This window comes from Temnothorax nylanderi, unplaced genomic scaffold, assembly GCF_030848795.1.
Source record: "Temnothorax nylanderi isolate EJ_2023f unplaced genomic scaffold, tnyl_v1.0 TNYL_tig0883_pilon, whole genome shotgun sequence".
NCBI lineage: Eukaryota > Metazoa > Arthropoda > Insecta > Hymenoptera > Formicidae > Temnothorax > Temnothorax nylanderi.
In genome coordinates this window covers 27,772-42,326 of record NW_027249945.1, presented here as the reverse complement: position 1 = coordinate 42,326, position 14,555 = coordinate 27,772, and the positions used below count along the sequence as shown (strand labels likewise).

General features: G+C 38.3%; 2 protein-coding genes across 2 annotated transcripts; one reads left to right on the top strand and one right to left on the bottom strand.

The window, feature by feature from the left end:
- The first annotated feature begins 4,630 nt into the window (after positions 1-4,630).
- LOC139785777 (protein croquemort-like) lies at positions 4,631-10,647 on the top strand. The gene is made up of 14 exons (XM_071724958.1): positions 4,631-5,048; positions 6,253-6,348; positions 6,491-6,661; positions 6,748-6,886; positions 6,986-7,152; positions 7,235-7,376; positions 7,462-7,662; positions 7,761-7,978; positions 8,293-8,488; positions 8,923-9,058; positions 9,157-9,349; positions 9,664-9,844; positions 9,936-10,132; positions 10,302-10,647. Exons 5-9 carry the CDS (start codon positions 7,046-7,048, stop codon positions 8,450-8,452), a joined length of 828 nt encoding a protein of 275 aa, XP_071581059.1. The 5' UTR covers positions 4,631-5,048; positions 6,253-6,348; positions 6,491-6,661; positions 6,748-6,886; positions 6,986-7,045; the 3' UTR covers positions 8,453-8,488; positions 8,923-9,058; positions 9,157-9,349; positions 9,664-9,844; positions 9,936-10,132; positions 10,302-10,647.
- On the bottom strand, positions 10,644-13,988 carry LOC139785776 (putative nuclease HARBI1). The gene is made up of 5 exons (XM_071724957.1): positions 13,361-13,988; positions 12,853-13,244; positions 12,345-12,736; positions 11,574-12,198; positions 10,644-11,391 (listed from the first exon to the last, which is right to left on the bottom strand). The coding sequence occupies exons 4-5, from the start codon at positions 11,961-11,963 to the stop codon at positions 10,699-10,701; spliced, it is 1,083 nt and encodes a 360-aa protein (XP_071581058.1). The 5' UTR covers positions 11,964-12,198; positions 12,345-12,736; positions 12,853-13,244; positions 13,361-13,988; the 3' UTR covers positions 10,644-10,698.
- Between the last annotated feature and the right edge of the window lie 567 nt (positions 13,989-14,555).

Here is a 14,555-nt window from a genome sequence, read left to right as displayed (position 1 = left end):
TTGCCGGTGGAAGCATGAAAGAAGCCCCTAACGGTCCCGGCCGACCGGGCGTTTGAAGTCAGGGTCGCCATCCCCTACCGGCGATTGGGACTGACCCATAGGCCAATCCCTAAGGGAGTCGCCGGGCTCCCATTCTTCCCGCCTCTCCGGTCCGAGGACCGGCGGCAGGAAGGGTGGACTCTTAGACCCCGCACCTCACCAACGAGCCACCACGGCATCCTCTGCGAACAGAGGACGCCGGACGTAGCCCGTCGGATCCGAACGGGGAGCCCTTTCACCACAAGATGGTCCACCACGAGAGGGGATCCTTCGTATCTCCTGTAAGTTAATTCCTACGTATACAGAAAAAGAAAACAATCTATATATATCATCCATCGCTCATTACATCAACTATTTATCTTCTATATATATATACTAACTACATATATACTAAGAAGAATGTTTTTTCTGCAGACGTTTCTTTTTAACAAAGCAGATAAAACTTCAGCGTTTTAAATACACGACAAGATTGTAAAAAAGAGTTAGGAAGATAGACGGAGCGTAAGCCTACAGGATAGGTGAAAACGCGGGATGAGAAATGACGACTAAACTCGACAAACTTCGGTTAGCTCGGAAACATTTGGACGCTCGATTATGTGGAGGGGATACGTTGGCATAACGCTTCCCCTCCACATGCTGACAACACACACCAACTTAACCTTGAAGCCGTCCGTGACTTCGAGGAGCCGCCATTGCAGTTCCATGGTGCGAAGCAGCCAAGGGTCGTCCTCAACCGGGACGACCGCATTACGATTGTGCGCATGGAGCACACATGCCTTAAGATGCGCATCGTGGCGCTGCCTGCCCACAACATGGAGGACGGCGCACACCAGAGCGACCTAATCCAGAAAGACATTTAGGTTAAGATGCGATATATAATATATAGTTTAAGACGCGCAATATATTAGGTTAAGTTGCGCGATGACTGGATTTAGTTTTGTTTTCTTTGTTTTGTGCGCCATATTTAGTCCGTTAACAACATCAGGGTTGGGAACGTATCATACCCTATGTATCATACATAGGTATCTTACGTATGATACCAAGTATGATCCGCGCTTTAGTTTCATACATATGTGTACGTATCATACGTCACATAACCTCATTTTAGTCCAGTCAGTCCAGTCCAATGTCCAATGTTTCTTCTTAGACGATTTATAGATTTCGACTCAAATTTATATCGGCGAAACGTAATGTGTTTTATTATGATATTGGATTTGGATGCAGTCCGTTTCACGCATAATACATCATTTATTCTTGTGTAACATTCGATGAACAAGGATAAATGATGCATTTATGCGTAATGCGCATCATCAATTTATCAATATCATCATGCGATTCATGCGTGAAACGAAATGCACTCATTGTCAATTACTTAATATTTATTATTTAATATGTAAAGTTGTTATATTACAAAATATACTGATATAATTAACCCTTAGCCCGCATACGTTTTTTTGGCACTTTTACGCCGCCAACCTGGGTCGTTTTCGTCCTGACGTTTTTTTAAGTGTTAAAGTGTTACAAAAAATCTGAAAAAATTCATGGAGGTAATTCAAACCTTCAATTTGAAGTATCAATCATAAAATTATAAACAATTTAATTTTTTCACATAATTTGTATTAAAAAAATGGAGTAACTACGGGTAAAATCATTTGTTTTCTCAAAAAATCATAACTTTAAGACAAATAAAGATATCGAAATGAATCAAAACGGAAATTGAAGGGGAAAAACGTACCTTTCATAAAAAAAATATTGCATGCAATTATTTTGAAATTAAATGCTTAAGTTTGCAACCTTAAAATTGCCAATAAATTAGCCCCAAATTTCATAGTAAAAATAGTAATAAATATTTAATAATAAAAAAATTAGTAATAAAATAAGTAATAACTCAATAGTTAAGTATCCCAACATTACTTTATTGTTTATCTAGAAAAAAACAAATATATGTCGTAAAAAACACGCTACACAAAGCACGGCACGCAGCACACAACGCGATGATCATCGCAAGTTGGTTTCTTGCATTTCACGCAGCAATAGTTAGTTTTGTGTTCTTTATCACTCGGACAATAGTAACATCGCTTTCTTTTAGACATTTTATGTGGAACGAGAACGACAGAAGAATTTTCAACGTCGCTCGAAGACAGTACCTCGCGAATATTTTGTAACAAAACTTTGTGGATTCCGGGCCTTTTTGCGCGATCTTCGAGAAGTGGTTTGATTAGAGATAACGCGAGGGCTTTCAAAAAATCGCGTCTGTTTCGAATCTCATTGTAAGGCAAAAAGTTGTACAAAATACAAGCATTTACGCTGGCCTGATCGAGCATTCCGAAAAATAAGCGCATCGGCCATCGGTTAGTTCTTCGAACGCAAGTGTAGTTACCGCACAGTTGGTCGAATACATCCGTTCCACATTTTGTCTGATTATAAAAATCAATTATCTCCGGTTTATCGCTGTCTTCGCACTGTTTTCCGTATTTATGCTTAGATGATAGTAGCAAAACAACCTTGTTTTTTTTTCGGACAAAAGGAAAGTAGGATATTATCCCCGTCGTAACCGTATCTAGTTGTACCGATCGAAGCATTTCTTTTGAACGACTCCGGAATCTGGCGCTTGTTTTTCCTGAGGGTACCTACCATGGTCAAGCCATAATCTTTTTTCATCTTATTGCAAATTTCGACCGAAGTAAACCAATTATCACAGGTGATATTTCGACCAGTGTTATGAATTGGCTCACTCAATTTACGCACATAGTATGACGGTACACTTTCGCCGCGCTCTGCTGGTACTTGTCCGATATATGGTATAGCATTGTACATATAGAATGTTTTCGCGTCATTCATAGAAACAATTTTTATGCCGTATTGTGCCGGTTTCGATTTGATGTAAACTCGCGCTGAAAAACGACCGCGAAATCCTAACAACTGTTCATCGATCGTTAAAAATGCACTTGGCGAATAATTGCATTGGCAATTCGTTATAAAAGTATCCCAGATTTCGCGAATTGGCGCTAAAACATCTGTAGCGCGTCTGTCGGCTCGTGTGTTCTTGTCATCGAATCGAATCCTACAGCTAATAAATTCAAAGCGATGTTGTGACATCGTCACCTTGCATAACATTGTTCCGAAATCGTGCGCCCACAATTCCTTTATATGCACGCGATTACTTTTATTCGCGCCTAAAAAGTACAACAGTCCAATGAATGCTTTCAGTTCATTCATTGAAAGCGGTCGAAAAGCCGCTTCTCTGCCATCAGCCCCAAATCTTTCAATTTCTGCGTTCGTATATTTCAAAATAAGTTCTAAAATATCATTTGAAAATAAGACGCTCCAGAAATCCAGCGGCGTACGCGATGAGACAGCTGCATTCACAGCTTTGGGCAAAATTGCCGTTATGGATGATCTCCGACTTCGAACTTCGGGAGCCTGCAGACACCACTTGTGCTTGTCTTTTCCATAAACAAATTTTCGGCGCCTGCTCGTTGACACAACCGGTTGCTCGGACTCGATCTCTTCCTCTTCCACTCCATCGCTTTGTTCAGATTCCAAATCTGAGACACTTATCTCGGAACCGTCACTTCCCTGGTCCTCGACATCGTCGATTTCATCTTCGGAGTCGCTGCCACCGAAATATTCGACTTCCTCGTGATGACGCAATATTCTTGACACTTCCTCGACGACCGCTGCGCCATTTTTGTCGAAGAACTGAACAAAAACATTTTTGTAATTTTTTTTTCGCGGTCAGATGTTTTTATGAGACTTCTACGGACACAATGAATACTTTAAAACGAAAAACACAAAAAAATTACTTACGTTTTTGGGCAACGTTCGCCGCCAACCTGGGTCGTTTTCGTCCTTTCAAGATTGACGTGTCTCCTGTGACGGCCGGAGGGGGACTGGCGCCTTGAAACTCGGTAGGCGGGTTCTCGGGGAGCATAACTTTTTTGCGGATGCGCAGTGGCGCCCTCTCTACTCGTTTTCAAAAGTTACAACTACATTTGATTTTCGCCCGGACGAAAACGACCCAGGTATACGGGCTAAGGGTTAATATTTAATATGCAGAGTTGTTATACGTACAAAAATGAACAAAGGCGAAAAACCTAAACATTCGTATTGGACGGAAGGGGGTTTTATTCAAAAAAGAAACTATAAGGGAAAATTAATTGCACAGTGCAAAGTTTGCAATAAAGATTTTCAGAATACTGCAATCAATCGCCTAAAAGACCACAGGCAAGTATTATTTAATTATCAATAATACATATAGATTATTATCCAGATTTTAAATAGTTGTATTCTAACAAAATCCTTTACTTCAACCAAACTGGCAGTCTTTATTTTGTTGTGAGCGCACAACGTATTCGCGATCAATTATGGCACCTGGCAACACCGAGGGCCGGATTACTTGGTAATCCGACCCTAGCGATGAGGACCGCTGACGCGAAAGCCAGCACGCGTCGCGGTCATGCCCATATATGGGCATTCTGGACATTACCAGCCCGCTAGGACTTTGATCTCGAAGTCAAAACCGCTGACTGCTAAGTCAGCCATACCGAGCGCGATAAAAAGCCCGCCCTTCCAAGGAACGGCGGGCAGTCTAAGGGTGGCGTCCCATGGCGCGTATCGAGATACGCGCGTATCGGGCGTATCGACTCTGCGACCAATCACAGACGATCCGCCGTTTTTGATACGCTTAACAATCTTTTGAACATTGTTTGAGCGGATCGCACACTCACACAGTTCCATCGTAACGTACGTGTGGGTCGAGCCCTCCTTCTTGGGCTCAGGTGCCATATTGAGTGTAGAAAGTGCACTAGCAGTAGAGAAAAGAGAATAGTAGAGGTTTGCGTTTTGTCTTCCGATAGTTCCGATATTATTATGGAAAATTTTTGGCAAGGATGTGAAAAAAATTGCGATCTTCAGCGATCGAGGTGCGCCGCTACAGGCGGTTTAACGCGACGACATTCGATGACTCGTATCTCGCCCGTGCTCGATTGTCATCGTGATAAACAGCGGTAAGATAGGTTAGCGTACCCCCGGTATATGAGGCAATGAAACCCCTCGCGGGTAATACCAGCTAAATACGAGTCGCGAGCGTCGCTTTTCCGCACGGAGATACTATGTTTATTCGCGTCGCATGCCCCCACCATGCTCCTAATCACTCCAACGCACTCCAAAAACTTATCTGCTCCAATCGCCACCTTTGATCCGTCATCCAAGTGCTCTTGGTGTTTATTGGAGTATGCGACGCGAACAAACCTACTGTCGATGAAATTGTTGAAATCGCCTTGTTTACGTTCCGTTCGGCTGTGAGTGACGTGCAATGTACAGTGTCCGCGAAGTACCAGAGAGCGCTCACACACGAGCGGGACCGACGGTGCTTCTGGAGTTATTTAATTTTAATTAATACATTAATCAGGTCGTGACGGAGTTGACTTTTACTTTGTGACGATTTCAATCAACACGCAAATGTCTCACGTCAGAGACGTTTGCCTTGACCACCCGATACATTCCATTTTCTCAGATAATTTTTTTGCGTGTTGTCAGACGTATTCGCTGTTCGTTTTTAAGGATTTTGCACGTGACTACATGACTGCGTAATAATATGCATTATTTGTAAGAAGCTTTTCCTTCAGTTTCTAATAATTAAAAATTATCTGTCAGAAGCTTCGGAGCTTACATTCTTCAATTACATTTGAGCTTACATTTGACAAACTGTATACAATTTGCTTGCTTTTGTGCAGACAATAGTCAGTGATATCGTAAAAACTGAAAATATTATAATTTTCAATAAATATATTTGTTATAAAAATATGTCTAAATGTATTATCTTTCTCTCTTTGTCGCAAATGTATATTCTATTCTAACTGTAATTAAAATATTTTTGTAGCAAAACTTATACAGTTTGCCCACTCTTGCAGTCAAAACTCAAGCTTTCTGATATGAAATTCTCTTTTTGCTTATGTTTACAATAGACTTTTTAAAGTATTATTATAACCTATTGCAAACATACACTATTCTGGATTGAAGGCACCTAAAGTCTCTTACCAGAGAAGCAAAGTCGAAAAAAATATATACACTTATCTAAAACTCTAGGATTTATCTATCTTATGATAAGACATTCATTATATGATGCTGGAACTTCTATTTACTCCAAACAATTTTAATTTTGTAATTACTTAGCTAAGAAATGCCATACTAATTAATCTTCATGTACAGTGAATATGACAGCAACAATAATTCCGAAAGATTTCTCAAGGAAAATCAATTGTACGACAGTAGAGTTTACACAAGTTCGAGTTCATTTAAGCTACGGTAAGCATAGTTGAGTTTTAAAGCTCTACAGTAGCATAATCGTAAACGTATAATCGAGAGCAAATATGCTAATAAAATTAAATTAAATTATCTATCATGTTATTAATATTATAAAAATAAGATTATTCTTTCTTTGTTGCAGAAAAAATGGATTCCAAAACAGTGTTACTAGCCATTTTCTGTTTTGTAAATAAATTTAAACGAAGTTACAGTAGTTTTCGTCGACAAGAATTGCGACATAAAATATTTCTATTGTATGCACTGTACGTAATTGCGGTAAACGAAGAATCTAAAAAAAAAACGACAATATTGGGTGCGTCCTATATTTACCGTACAACGGCAAAGTTTTCGTGAATAAAAGTTGAAAGAAATACTGATTATTATTTGTTTACTTTTCAGACCTGTAGTCCCTGTAAAAATGGCGCGGTCCTATAAAAAAGTATTCATCATCTCAATCGTCGGTTTAGTGATTCTGCTGCTTGGCATAATCGTAGGATCACTTTGAGTCACTATACTATATGATTTGACATTTACAAAGGTATTTTCAAGAACCAGAGGAACTTTACCTCAATCGATGTATAATTACATACATAAGGATCACGTACAAAATTTATAATTCATGAATTTTTTCATGCAGCTATTGACGTTAACGCAATCATCTCTCACCTATGATTTTTGGGTAAAGACTCCTATTCCGATGGACTTCAAATTCTACATGTTTAATTGGACTAATGCACAGGAGTTCCTTCAAAAAAAGTCACGTGTAAAGCCACATTTTGAGGAATTGGGGCCTTACGTTTTTCGGTAATGTCATTTCCACAAAATTTCTGCTACTTTTCGAAAGCCAGAGCATGATATTAAGGTATGTTAAGTGTTTCTTTCACAGAGAAATTGATGAAAAAAAACATCAGGTATGTAATGACAATGGGACTGTCACGTTTCAAAGGAATAAGATTTGGATGTTTGAGGAGTCCTTGTCCAATAGGAGTCTAACTGACGAGATTACCAACTTAAATCCAATAGTCGCGGTAAGGTGCAATTATTTTGTGACAATTATTTGGCGACTAAACTGCACAATTTTCTATACATTTACACTGTAATGTTCAATTCTAGATGGTCGCATCTTTATTAAAATATAAGCCTCCATTTTTACGTAAGCTAGTCAATGGGTTTATGGTGCGTTTAGGAGAAAAGTTAGTATTAACTAAAAGCGTGAATGCGCTGATATTCGAAGGGTTAAATGACACGTCGTTAGACATAGCGCGGAAGATTAAAGTTACCTTACCTTATTCTCAATTCGCCTGGGTCTACGGGGTGAGTGCAATGAATCGAACATCATGCGTCAAGCAGTTTGACATAATCTCAAATATGGTCACGTAATATGGTCAATCGTTATTTCTTTTTTGTTACAGAGAAATAACTCGGATAGCTACGATGGCACATTCAACATGTTGACTGGTGTAGACAACTTGTACGACATGGGAATGCTAAAAGAGTTGAATTACAGTAATCAAACAAATAATTACCAGGGTTTATGTGGTAGTATACATGGATCATTGGGAGATTTTTGGCCACCTTTAGTAGATAATACGACACACACAGTATCTCTATTTATTCCTGATATTTGCACGTTAGTATTCAAAGACATTATAACAAATATCATTTAAGTTAACATTAAAATGTGTTATATTGTGTTAAAATAATGATCTAGTTTTCAATTATTAAATATTCATTGTTATATTATTAAGAATATAAAAATTAGTTTGTTTTTAACGATCAATGTTAAACGACTAATGTTAAATTTCTAACAAATTGAAGTGCATGTGATCTTTATATCTTATTATAGCTATTAAATTTTATTTATTGATATTTTATTTATATGCTATTTATATATAAAAATATTAATAAATTGATACTAAAAGTTAATTTTAATAATCTCAAAAGCAAATCTTTAATAAGAGAACCGAGAACCACTGCGCCCGTCGGACATCGGGTCCGATCGCCGAGCGTCGCGCAAAACTCGCAGTCTCGCCCCACCGCCCCTACCATTGAGTGCGATCGCCGAACGCAGCGGTTCCCAGCCTGTGCGTCCGAGCCCTGTTAATATATTATGATGGAGGACATGGAGAATACAGGACCTGTGAGTATATTTTTAATAATACTATTTACGCTTTTTATGATCTAGTCGGGAGAATAAATCACAAAACATATAATTTTGAGGTTAGTATTGTTCACAAATCAATATGAACATTTTCCTTATTTTCATATATATATATATAATTTCGTGTACTAATTCAGGGGCTCGATTCTTGAATTTATTTATGCGACAGTTCTGCTCTTACAGAAACGTTGCAAGTTGATTGGTTAATTAAAAGCTTTGTGATAAATGATTTTTGCAACTTTTCTTTAAGAGCAACATTTGTGCAAATGAATTGAAGGATCAAGTTCCATGTGTTTAATATAAAATATTACGCTAATTATAATGTCAAATATATCATGGGTTTTACTTGAAACCTGACAGCTATGAAAATGAGTAGCTATTGGATTAAATATAAAATTTTTTTTTGCTTACAGCTTATACAGTGTGGATATTGTGGTTGGTTCATTGGGGCCTTACTGAACACAAGTTTATCGAGACATAAATGTTTCGAATTGTATAATGATGAGACACAATTGATACATATAGACGACAATAACAAAGTTACGATGGGTAAGTATAGCCTAATAACAAGTGCATTACTTACAATGTGTAACAGTTCTGTTATCAATACTAGAGTTTTATTATATATATATACATTTTTTTAACAGTTGAAAAAGTTCAGTCATTAGTCAGTCATCAGTCAGTCATCAGTCAGTCGGTGACTGATTCAGAGGATTATAATGAATGCCTCATTGCTGCAATCCAAGCAAGACCAGGATTATACGATCCTCGAATTCCGGTGAAAGAAAGAACAAGTTTAAAAAAAAGCTTTATGGAAAGAAGTTCTTAATGTATTGGGAGGTAAGTTTATTACTTATAATGTCATCCAATTAAAACTTCTGATTTAAATGTTCTGTATACCCACAACAAACAAAAATAAATTTAATTGAATTGACGAAATAGACACTTTTTTCTGTTTGGGTTACAATTTGTTTTTTTCTTTACATTTTTATTTCTTATTATTCGTACATAATAATTAACATTAAATGTAATGATCGAATAAACTCGGATACAAAATTATTTCTTGTTTTTTATCAAGAATTGAAACAAATTAATAAAATCTCGTGTGAAGTTATTATCTAAAGAAGTAAAGTTTTAATTTTCTTTAAATACAGAACAAGAAAACAATTTGGAACAGGTGCGAAAAAGGTGGAAGCAACTGCGCGATTCCTATATTAAAGCAAAACGTAGACAGTACATTCCAAGCGGATCAGCTGCAAGTTCAAATATCTCGAAAAAAGGTTTCGGTTTCTATGACCAGATAAAGTTTCTTGACGACGTTGTAGTGAAATCATCGTACGTATTGTATTATCTTTGTTTACCTGTTATATTTATTGTTTTGTATATGTGGCAAATGATATAACGTAATGGACTTTTTGTTGTACAGGACTATCTCCAGCTTGCCGGATAAAAATATTGATGATATAGATTCAGCAATTGAGGAACCTCTACAGGTCACGCAACCTCAAACATCGAACACTTCTACTGTAATTGAACAGTCAGCTAGCGATGTTTCCCTATCGCCGAGTCAGCAGCAACCAAATGTTTTCCTATCGCCGAGTCAGCAGCAACCAAAAGCAAAAAGTTTGTTTTACTTATTTATGTAATAATTCCTGCTAAAATTGTCAGATAGTATAGTTCAGTAATAAATAAAAACATGTGATTGTAATTAAATGATTTTTGGGATATAAAAAAACTTTTATTAAACTACTATCTACATACTGACGTTAATGTTTTATTTCCTGTTTTTTAGAATCAAGAAACTGTAATAATATCTCCGATGTAAAAGAGGTAATTTTATCAGCCCTGGAAAGCGAGTCTAAGAGAAATCCAGACGCCGTCGATGGATTTTTTCTTCAAATAGGAGATAGAGTACGAGCCCTTCCAGCACGTGAGAGGGCTCAGTTTGAGATGCAAGTCCTAGCGTTACTATTTGAGTTTAAACAAAAAGTTTCTCTTTTTTAGTCTTATTTTTTGTCAAGACAATTCTATTTTATTTACTATTATGTAGTATTATGTTTGCAAAAATAAAACTTAATTTTTTGGGTTATATGTAAGGTACATGTAAGGTATATATAATAAAGAAAATGTAATATTAAGTAGAAAATCCTTTTTTATTTATATATTTAAAAAATGTAATATCAAGTAGATTAAAAATCATTATTCATTGTCCTCTCCCACTGAAATGATAATGCACCAGTACCTATAAAGAAATTTGAATAAGCATTTCGAATTTCGATGCCATTGTTCATTTGTCTGCCTCTAGTAACTGGCAACGAGTTAAATCCTTCAGAAATTATAGTGCGATCTTCAGGAGTCATATGCACATATGTACTCTTGGAAAGTAATTTTTCCTCATTGCTGATAATGAAGTTATGAAGTGCTACTGTTGCTTGAACAATTTTTCTCGCATTTGCAACACTTGTAATTATGGGTCTTCTATAAATCCTCCATCTTGCTGCTAAAATCCCGAAAGCGCTCTCTACAACACGTCTTGCTCGACTGAGCCTGTAATTAAAAACTTTCTTCCTGAGATCTAGCTTGTCACTTCGCGGATACGGTCTCATCATGTACGTTGTCAGTGAAAAAGCCTCATCCGCTAGCAACACATAAGGCAGTGCTGGTCCATCAATTTCGATAGGCTTCATATTTGGCAGCTTGAATGTACCTTCTTCGAAACGTTTTCCAATTTCACTATTTTTAAAGACTCCTCCATCACTATGTCTACCTTCCGCACCGATATCGACCATAGCAAAGCAATATTTCGCATCGCTAATCGCTAACAGATTGATGCTGTGGTGTCCTTTGTAATTGAAATGCGTCGAGCCACTATTTGCCGGAGCCTGTAAGACAAATTACATTTATTTTATTACTCGTCGAACATTAATAATAAGAGATAGTCCACAATAAGTACCCACAATCATCGACTAACATTTGTTATGACAAATTGGTGATATGATAAATGTATAGTATTGAAGTTTCTCTGTACCATAATTCATAATAAAAAAAATTTTTTTCTAAATACCTGCAATGTAACGTGCTTTCCATCAATACATCCTATACAGTTTGGATAGTTCCAAAGTCGCTGAAATTCGTTGGCAATTTCTTGCCAACTTTCTGGACTGTCATCAATAAAAACTGTCTCCTTCAAAGCATTCCATATTGCCTCGCAGGTCTCTGATACTATCTTTGATACAGTATTATGGCCAATTCGATAGGCATATGAGATCGATGTCATGCTATCTCCTGATGCTAAATAGCGAAGCGTAATATGCAGACGTGTTTCAGGAGGAATTGGCTCTCGAACAACATATTGTTTAACAATGGATGGGCCGACTAATTTGAGTAATTCTTGAAATAAGATAGGATCCATTCGGAAATAATTGACAAATTTTTTATTGTCTTCAGTCTCCATTTCTATTACGAGATTATCACTCGCTCCTTGTAATAATCGCCGTTGTACGGAAAATAAAGGACGCACCCAATATTGTCGTTTTTTTCAGATTCTTCGTTTACCGCAATTACGTACAGTGCGTACAATAGTAATATTTTACGTCGCAATTCTTGTCGACGAAAACTACTGTAACTTCGTTTAAATTTATTTACAAAACAGAAAATGGCTAGTAACACTGTTTCGGAATCCATTTTTTCTACAACAAAGAAAGAATAACTTTATTTTTATAATATCTATTAATAACATAATAAATAATTTTATTTTATTTTATTGGCATATTCGCTCTCGATTATACATTTACGATTATGCTACTGTAGAGCTTTAAAACTTAACTATGCTTACCGTAGCTTAAATGAACTCGAACTTGTGTAAACTCTACTGTCGTAGAATTGATTTTTCTTGAGAAATCTTTCGGGTTTATTGTTGCTGTCGATGAAAATCTCGGCCAGCGCGTTGTGCGTAGCCGGCTCCACGCAGCCCTCGTGAACGCGAGATTCCAACCACGGTAGCAACAGCTTTAGCCGATTTCTCTTTTCCACCTTCTCGACCAGTTCGTCGGTGGAGAATTGTCCGCGCACCACCAGGATCAGATTCTTAATAATATCTTCCAAGCAGTCAACGTCCAGTAGACCACCCACGACCACCGAGAGACGCGACGGATTTACCTTCTGGACGTATATCTCGATGTACTTTTGTAAGTTAGTGCGATAAAGGCAGAGGACGAGACATTTTTTCTGCAACAAAGAAAGAATAATCTTATTTTTATAATATTAATAACATAATAGATAATTTTATTTTATTTTATTAGCATAATCGCTCTCGATTATTAAAACTTATAAACTATGCTTACCGTAGCTTAAATGAACTCGAACTTGTGTAAACTCTACTGTCGTGGAATTGATTTTCCTGGAGAAATCTTTCGGGATTATTGTTGCTGTCGATGTAAATCTTGGCCAGCGCGTTGTGCGTAGCCGGCCCCACGCAGCCCTCGTGAACGCGAGATTCCAACCACGGTAGCAACAGCTTCAGCCGATTTCTCTTTTCCACCTCCTCGACCAGTTCGTCGGTGGAGAATTGTCCGCGCACCACCAGGATCAGATTCTTAATAATATCTTCCGAGCAGTCAACGTCCAGTAGACCACCCACGACCACCGAGAGACGCGACGGATTTACCTTCTGGACGTATATCTCGATGTACTTTTGTAAGTTAGTGCGATAAAGGCAGAGGACGAGACATTTTTTCTGCAACAAAGAAAGAATAATCTTATTTTTATAATATTAATAACATAATAGATAATTTTATTTTATTTTATTAGCATAATCGCTCTCGATTATTAAAACTTATAAACTATGCTTACCGTAGCTTAAATAAACTCGAACTTGTGTAAACTCTACTGTCGTGGAATTGATTTTCCTGGAGAAATCTTTCGGGATTATTGTTGCTGTCGATGTAAATCTTGGCCAGCGCGTTGTGCGTAGCCGGCTCCACGCAGCCCTCGTGAACGCGAGATTCCAACCACGGTAGCAACAGCTTCAGCCGATTTCTCTTTTCCACTTCCTCGACCAGTTCGTCGGTGGAGAATTGTCCGCGCACCACCAGGATCAGATTCTTAATAATATCTTCCGAGCAGTCAACGTCCAGTAGACCACCCACGACCACCGAGAGACGCGACGGATTTACCTTCTGGACGTATATCTCGATGTACTTTTGTAAGTTAGTGCGATAAAGATAAAGAACGAAATCGTGAACGAAGTCGAATCGATCGCACACACGATTATCAAAGGCAATTGATCGGACAGCTTTGCTTCCTTCAGGAAATTCTTTCGCGCTCCGGATTACAGTTGCTCTCCCGACATATATGAACTTTGTTTCACTTTTTAGGTTATTGCGCGTTTACCATTTTAGGTGCGTGCATGCGTGCATGCGTGCTTGTGTGCGTGTGTTCAGTACGCCGCCAAACGGGTCCCGGTGTCCCATGGAGCGGATTAAGCGGAAGCGTAACCAGCGGATCGCCAATCACGGATCCGTTTCTACGAAATCTTTGAAAGAGCTCTATCGGAAAGATTCCGTGATTTGCGATCCGCTGGTCCGCTTACGCTTAATCCGCTCCATGGGACACCGGGCCCCGTTTGGTGGCGTACCAAAACCGGCGAATTGTCTGTGATTGGTCGCAGAGTTCGATACGCTCGATACGCTCGATACGCGCGTATCGCGATACGCAAAGCGCGATAAGCAAAGCGAAGCACTACGCACATTCAACGAGAATTTAATATGCTCCGGCAAAAGCCAGGCGAAAGCGCGAGAGAATACAGACTCCGCGTAGATAAATTATCTATGGAACTTTATCGATCAATGATCGAAGGCCGTGAACATTCTTTAGAACAGAGAAAAGCGATATTAGATACGATACAGGAGCTAGCGCTAGAAAATTTCCAGCTAGGACTCCGAGATGACATTCAAACTATCGTGCGATCACGGAATTATGCTAATCTCACAGCAGCGATTTTGGGCGCCACGTCAGAGGAGAAATTGAAAGGACCTCCTCCGCGAGC

Excerpts from the sequence above, each read along its gene's own strand:
- LOC139785777 (XM_071724958.1), top strand. The coding sequence starts at position 7,046 with ATGGACTTCAAATTCTACATGTTTAATTGGACTAATGCACAGGAGTTC. Across the intron at positions 7,153-7,234 it reads TTGGGGCCTTACGTTTTTCG|AGAAATTGATGAAAAAAAAC; the intron begins GTAATGTCATTT and ends TTTCTTTCACAG. Across the intron at positions 7,663-7,760 it reads AATTCGCCTGGGTCTACGGG|AGAAATAACTCGGATAGCTA; the intron begins GTGAGTGCAATG and ends TTTTTGTTACAG.
- LOC139785776 (XM_071724957.1), bottom strand. The coding sequence starts at position 11,963 with ATGGAGACTGAAGACAATAAAAAATTTGTCAATTATTTCCGAATGGAT. Across the intron at positions 11,392-11,573 it reads GAAAGCACGTTACATTGCAG|GCTCCGGCAAATAGTGGCTC; the intron begins GTATTTAGAAAA and ends TTTGTCTTACAG.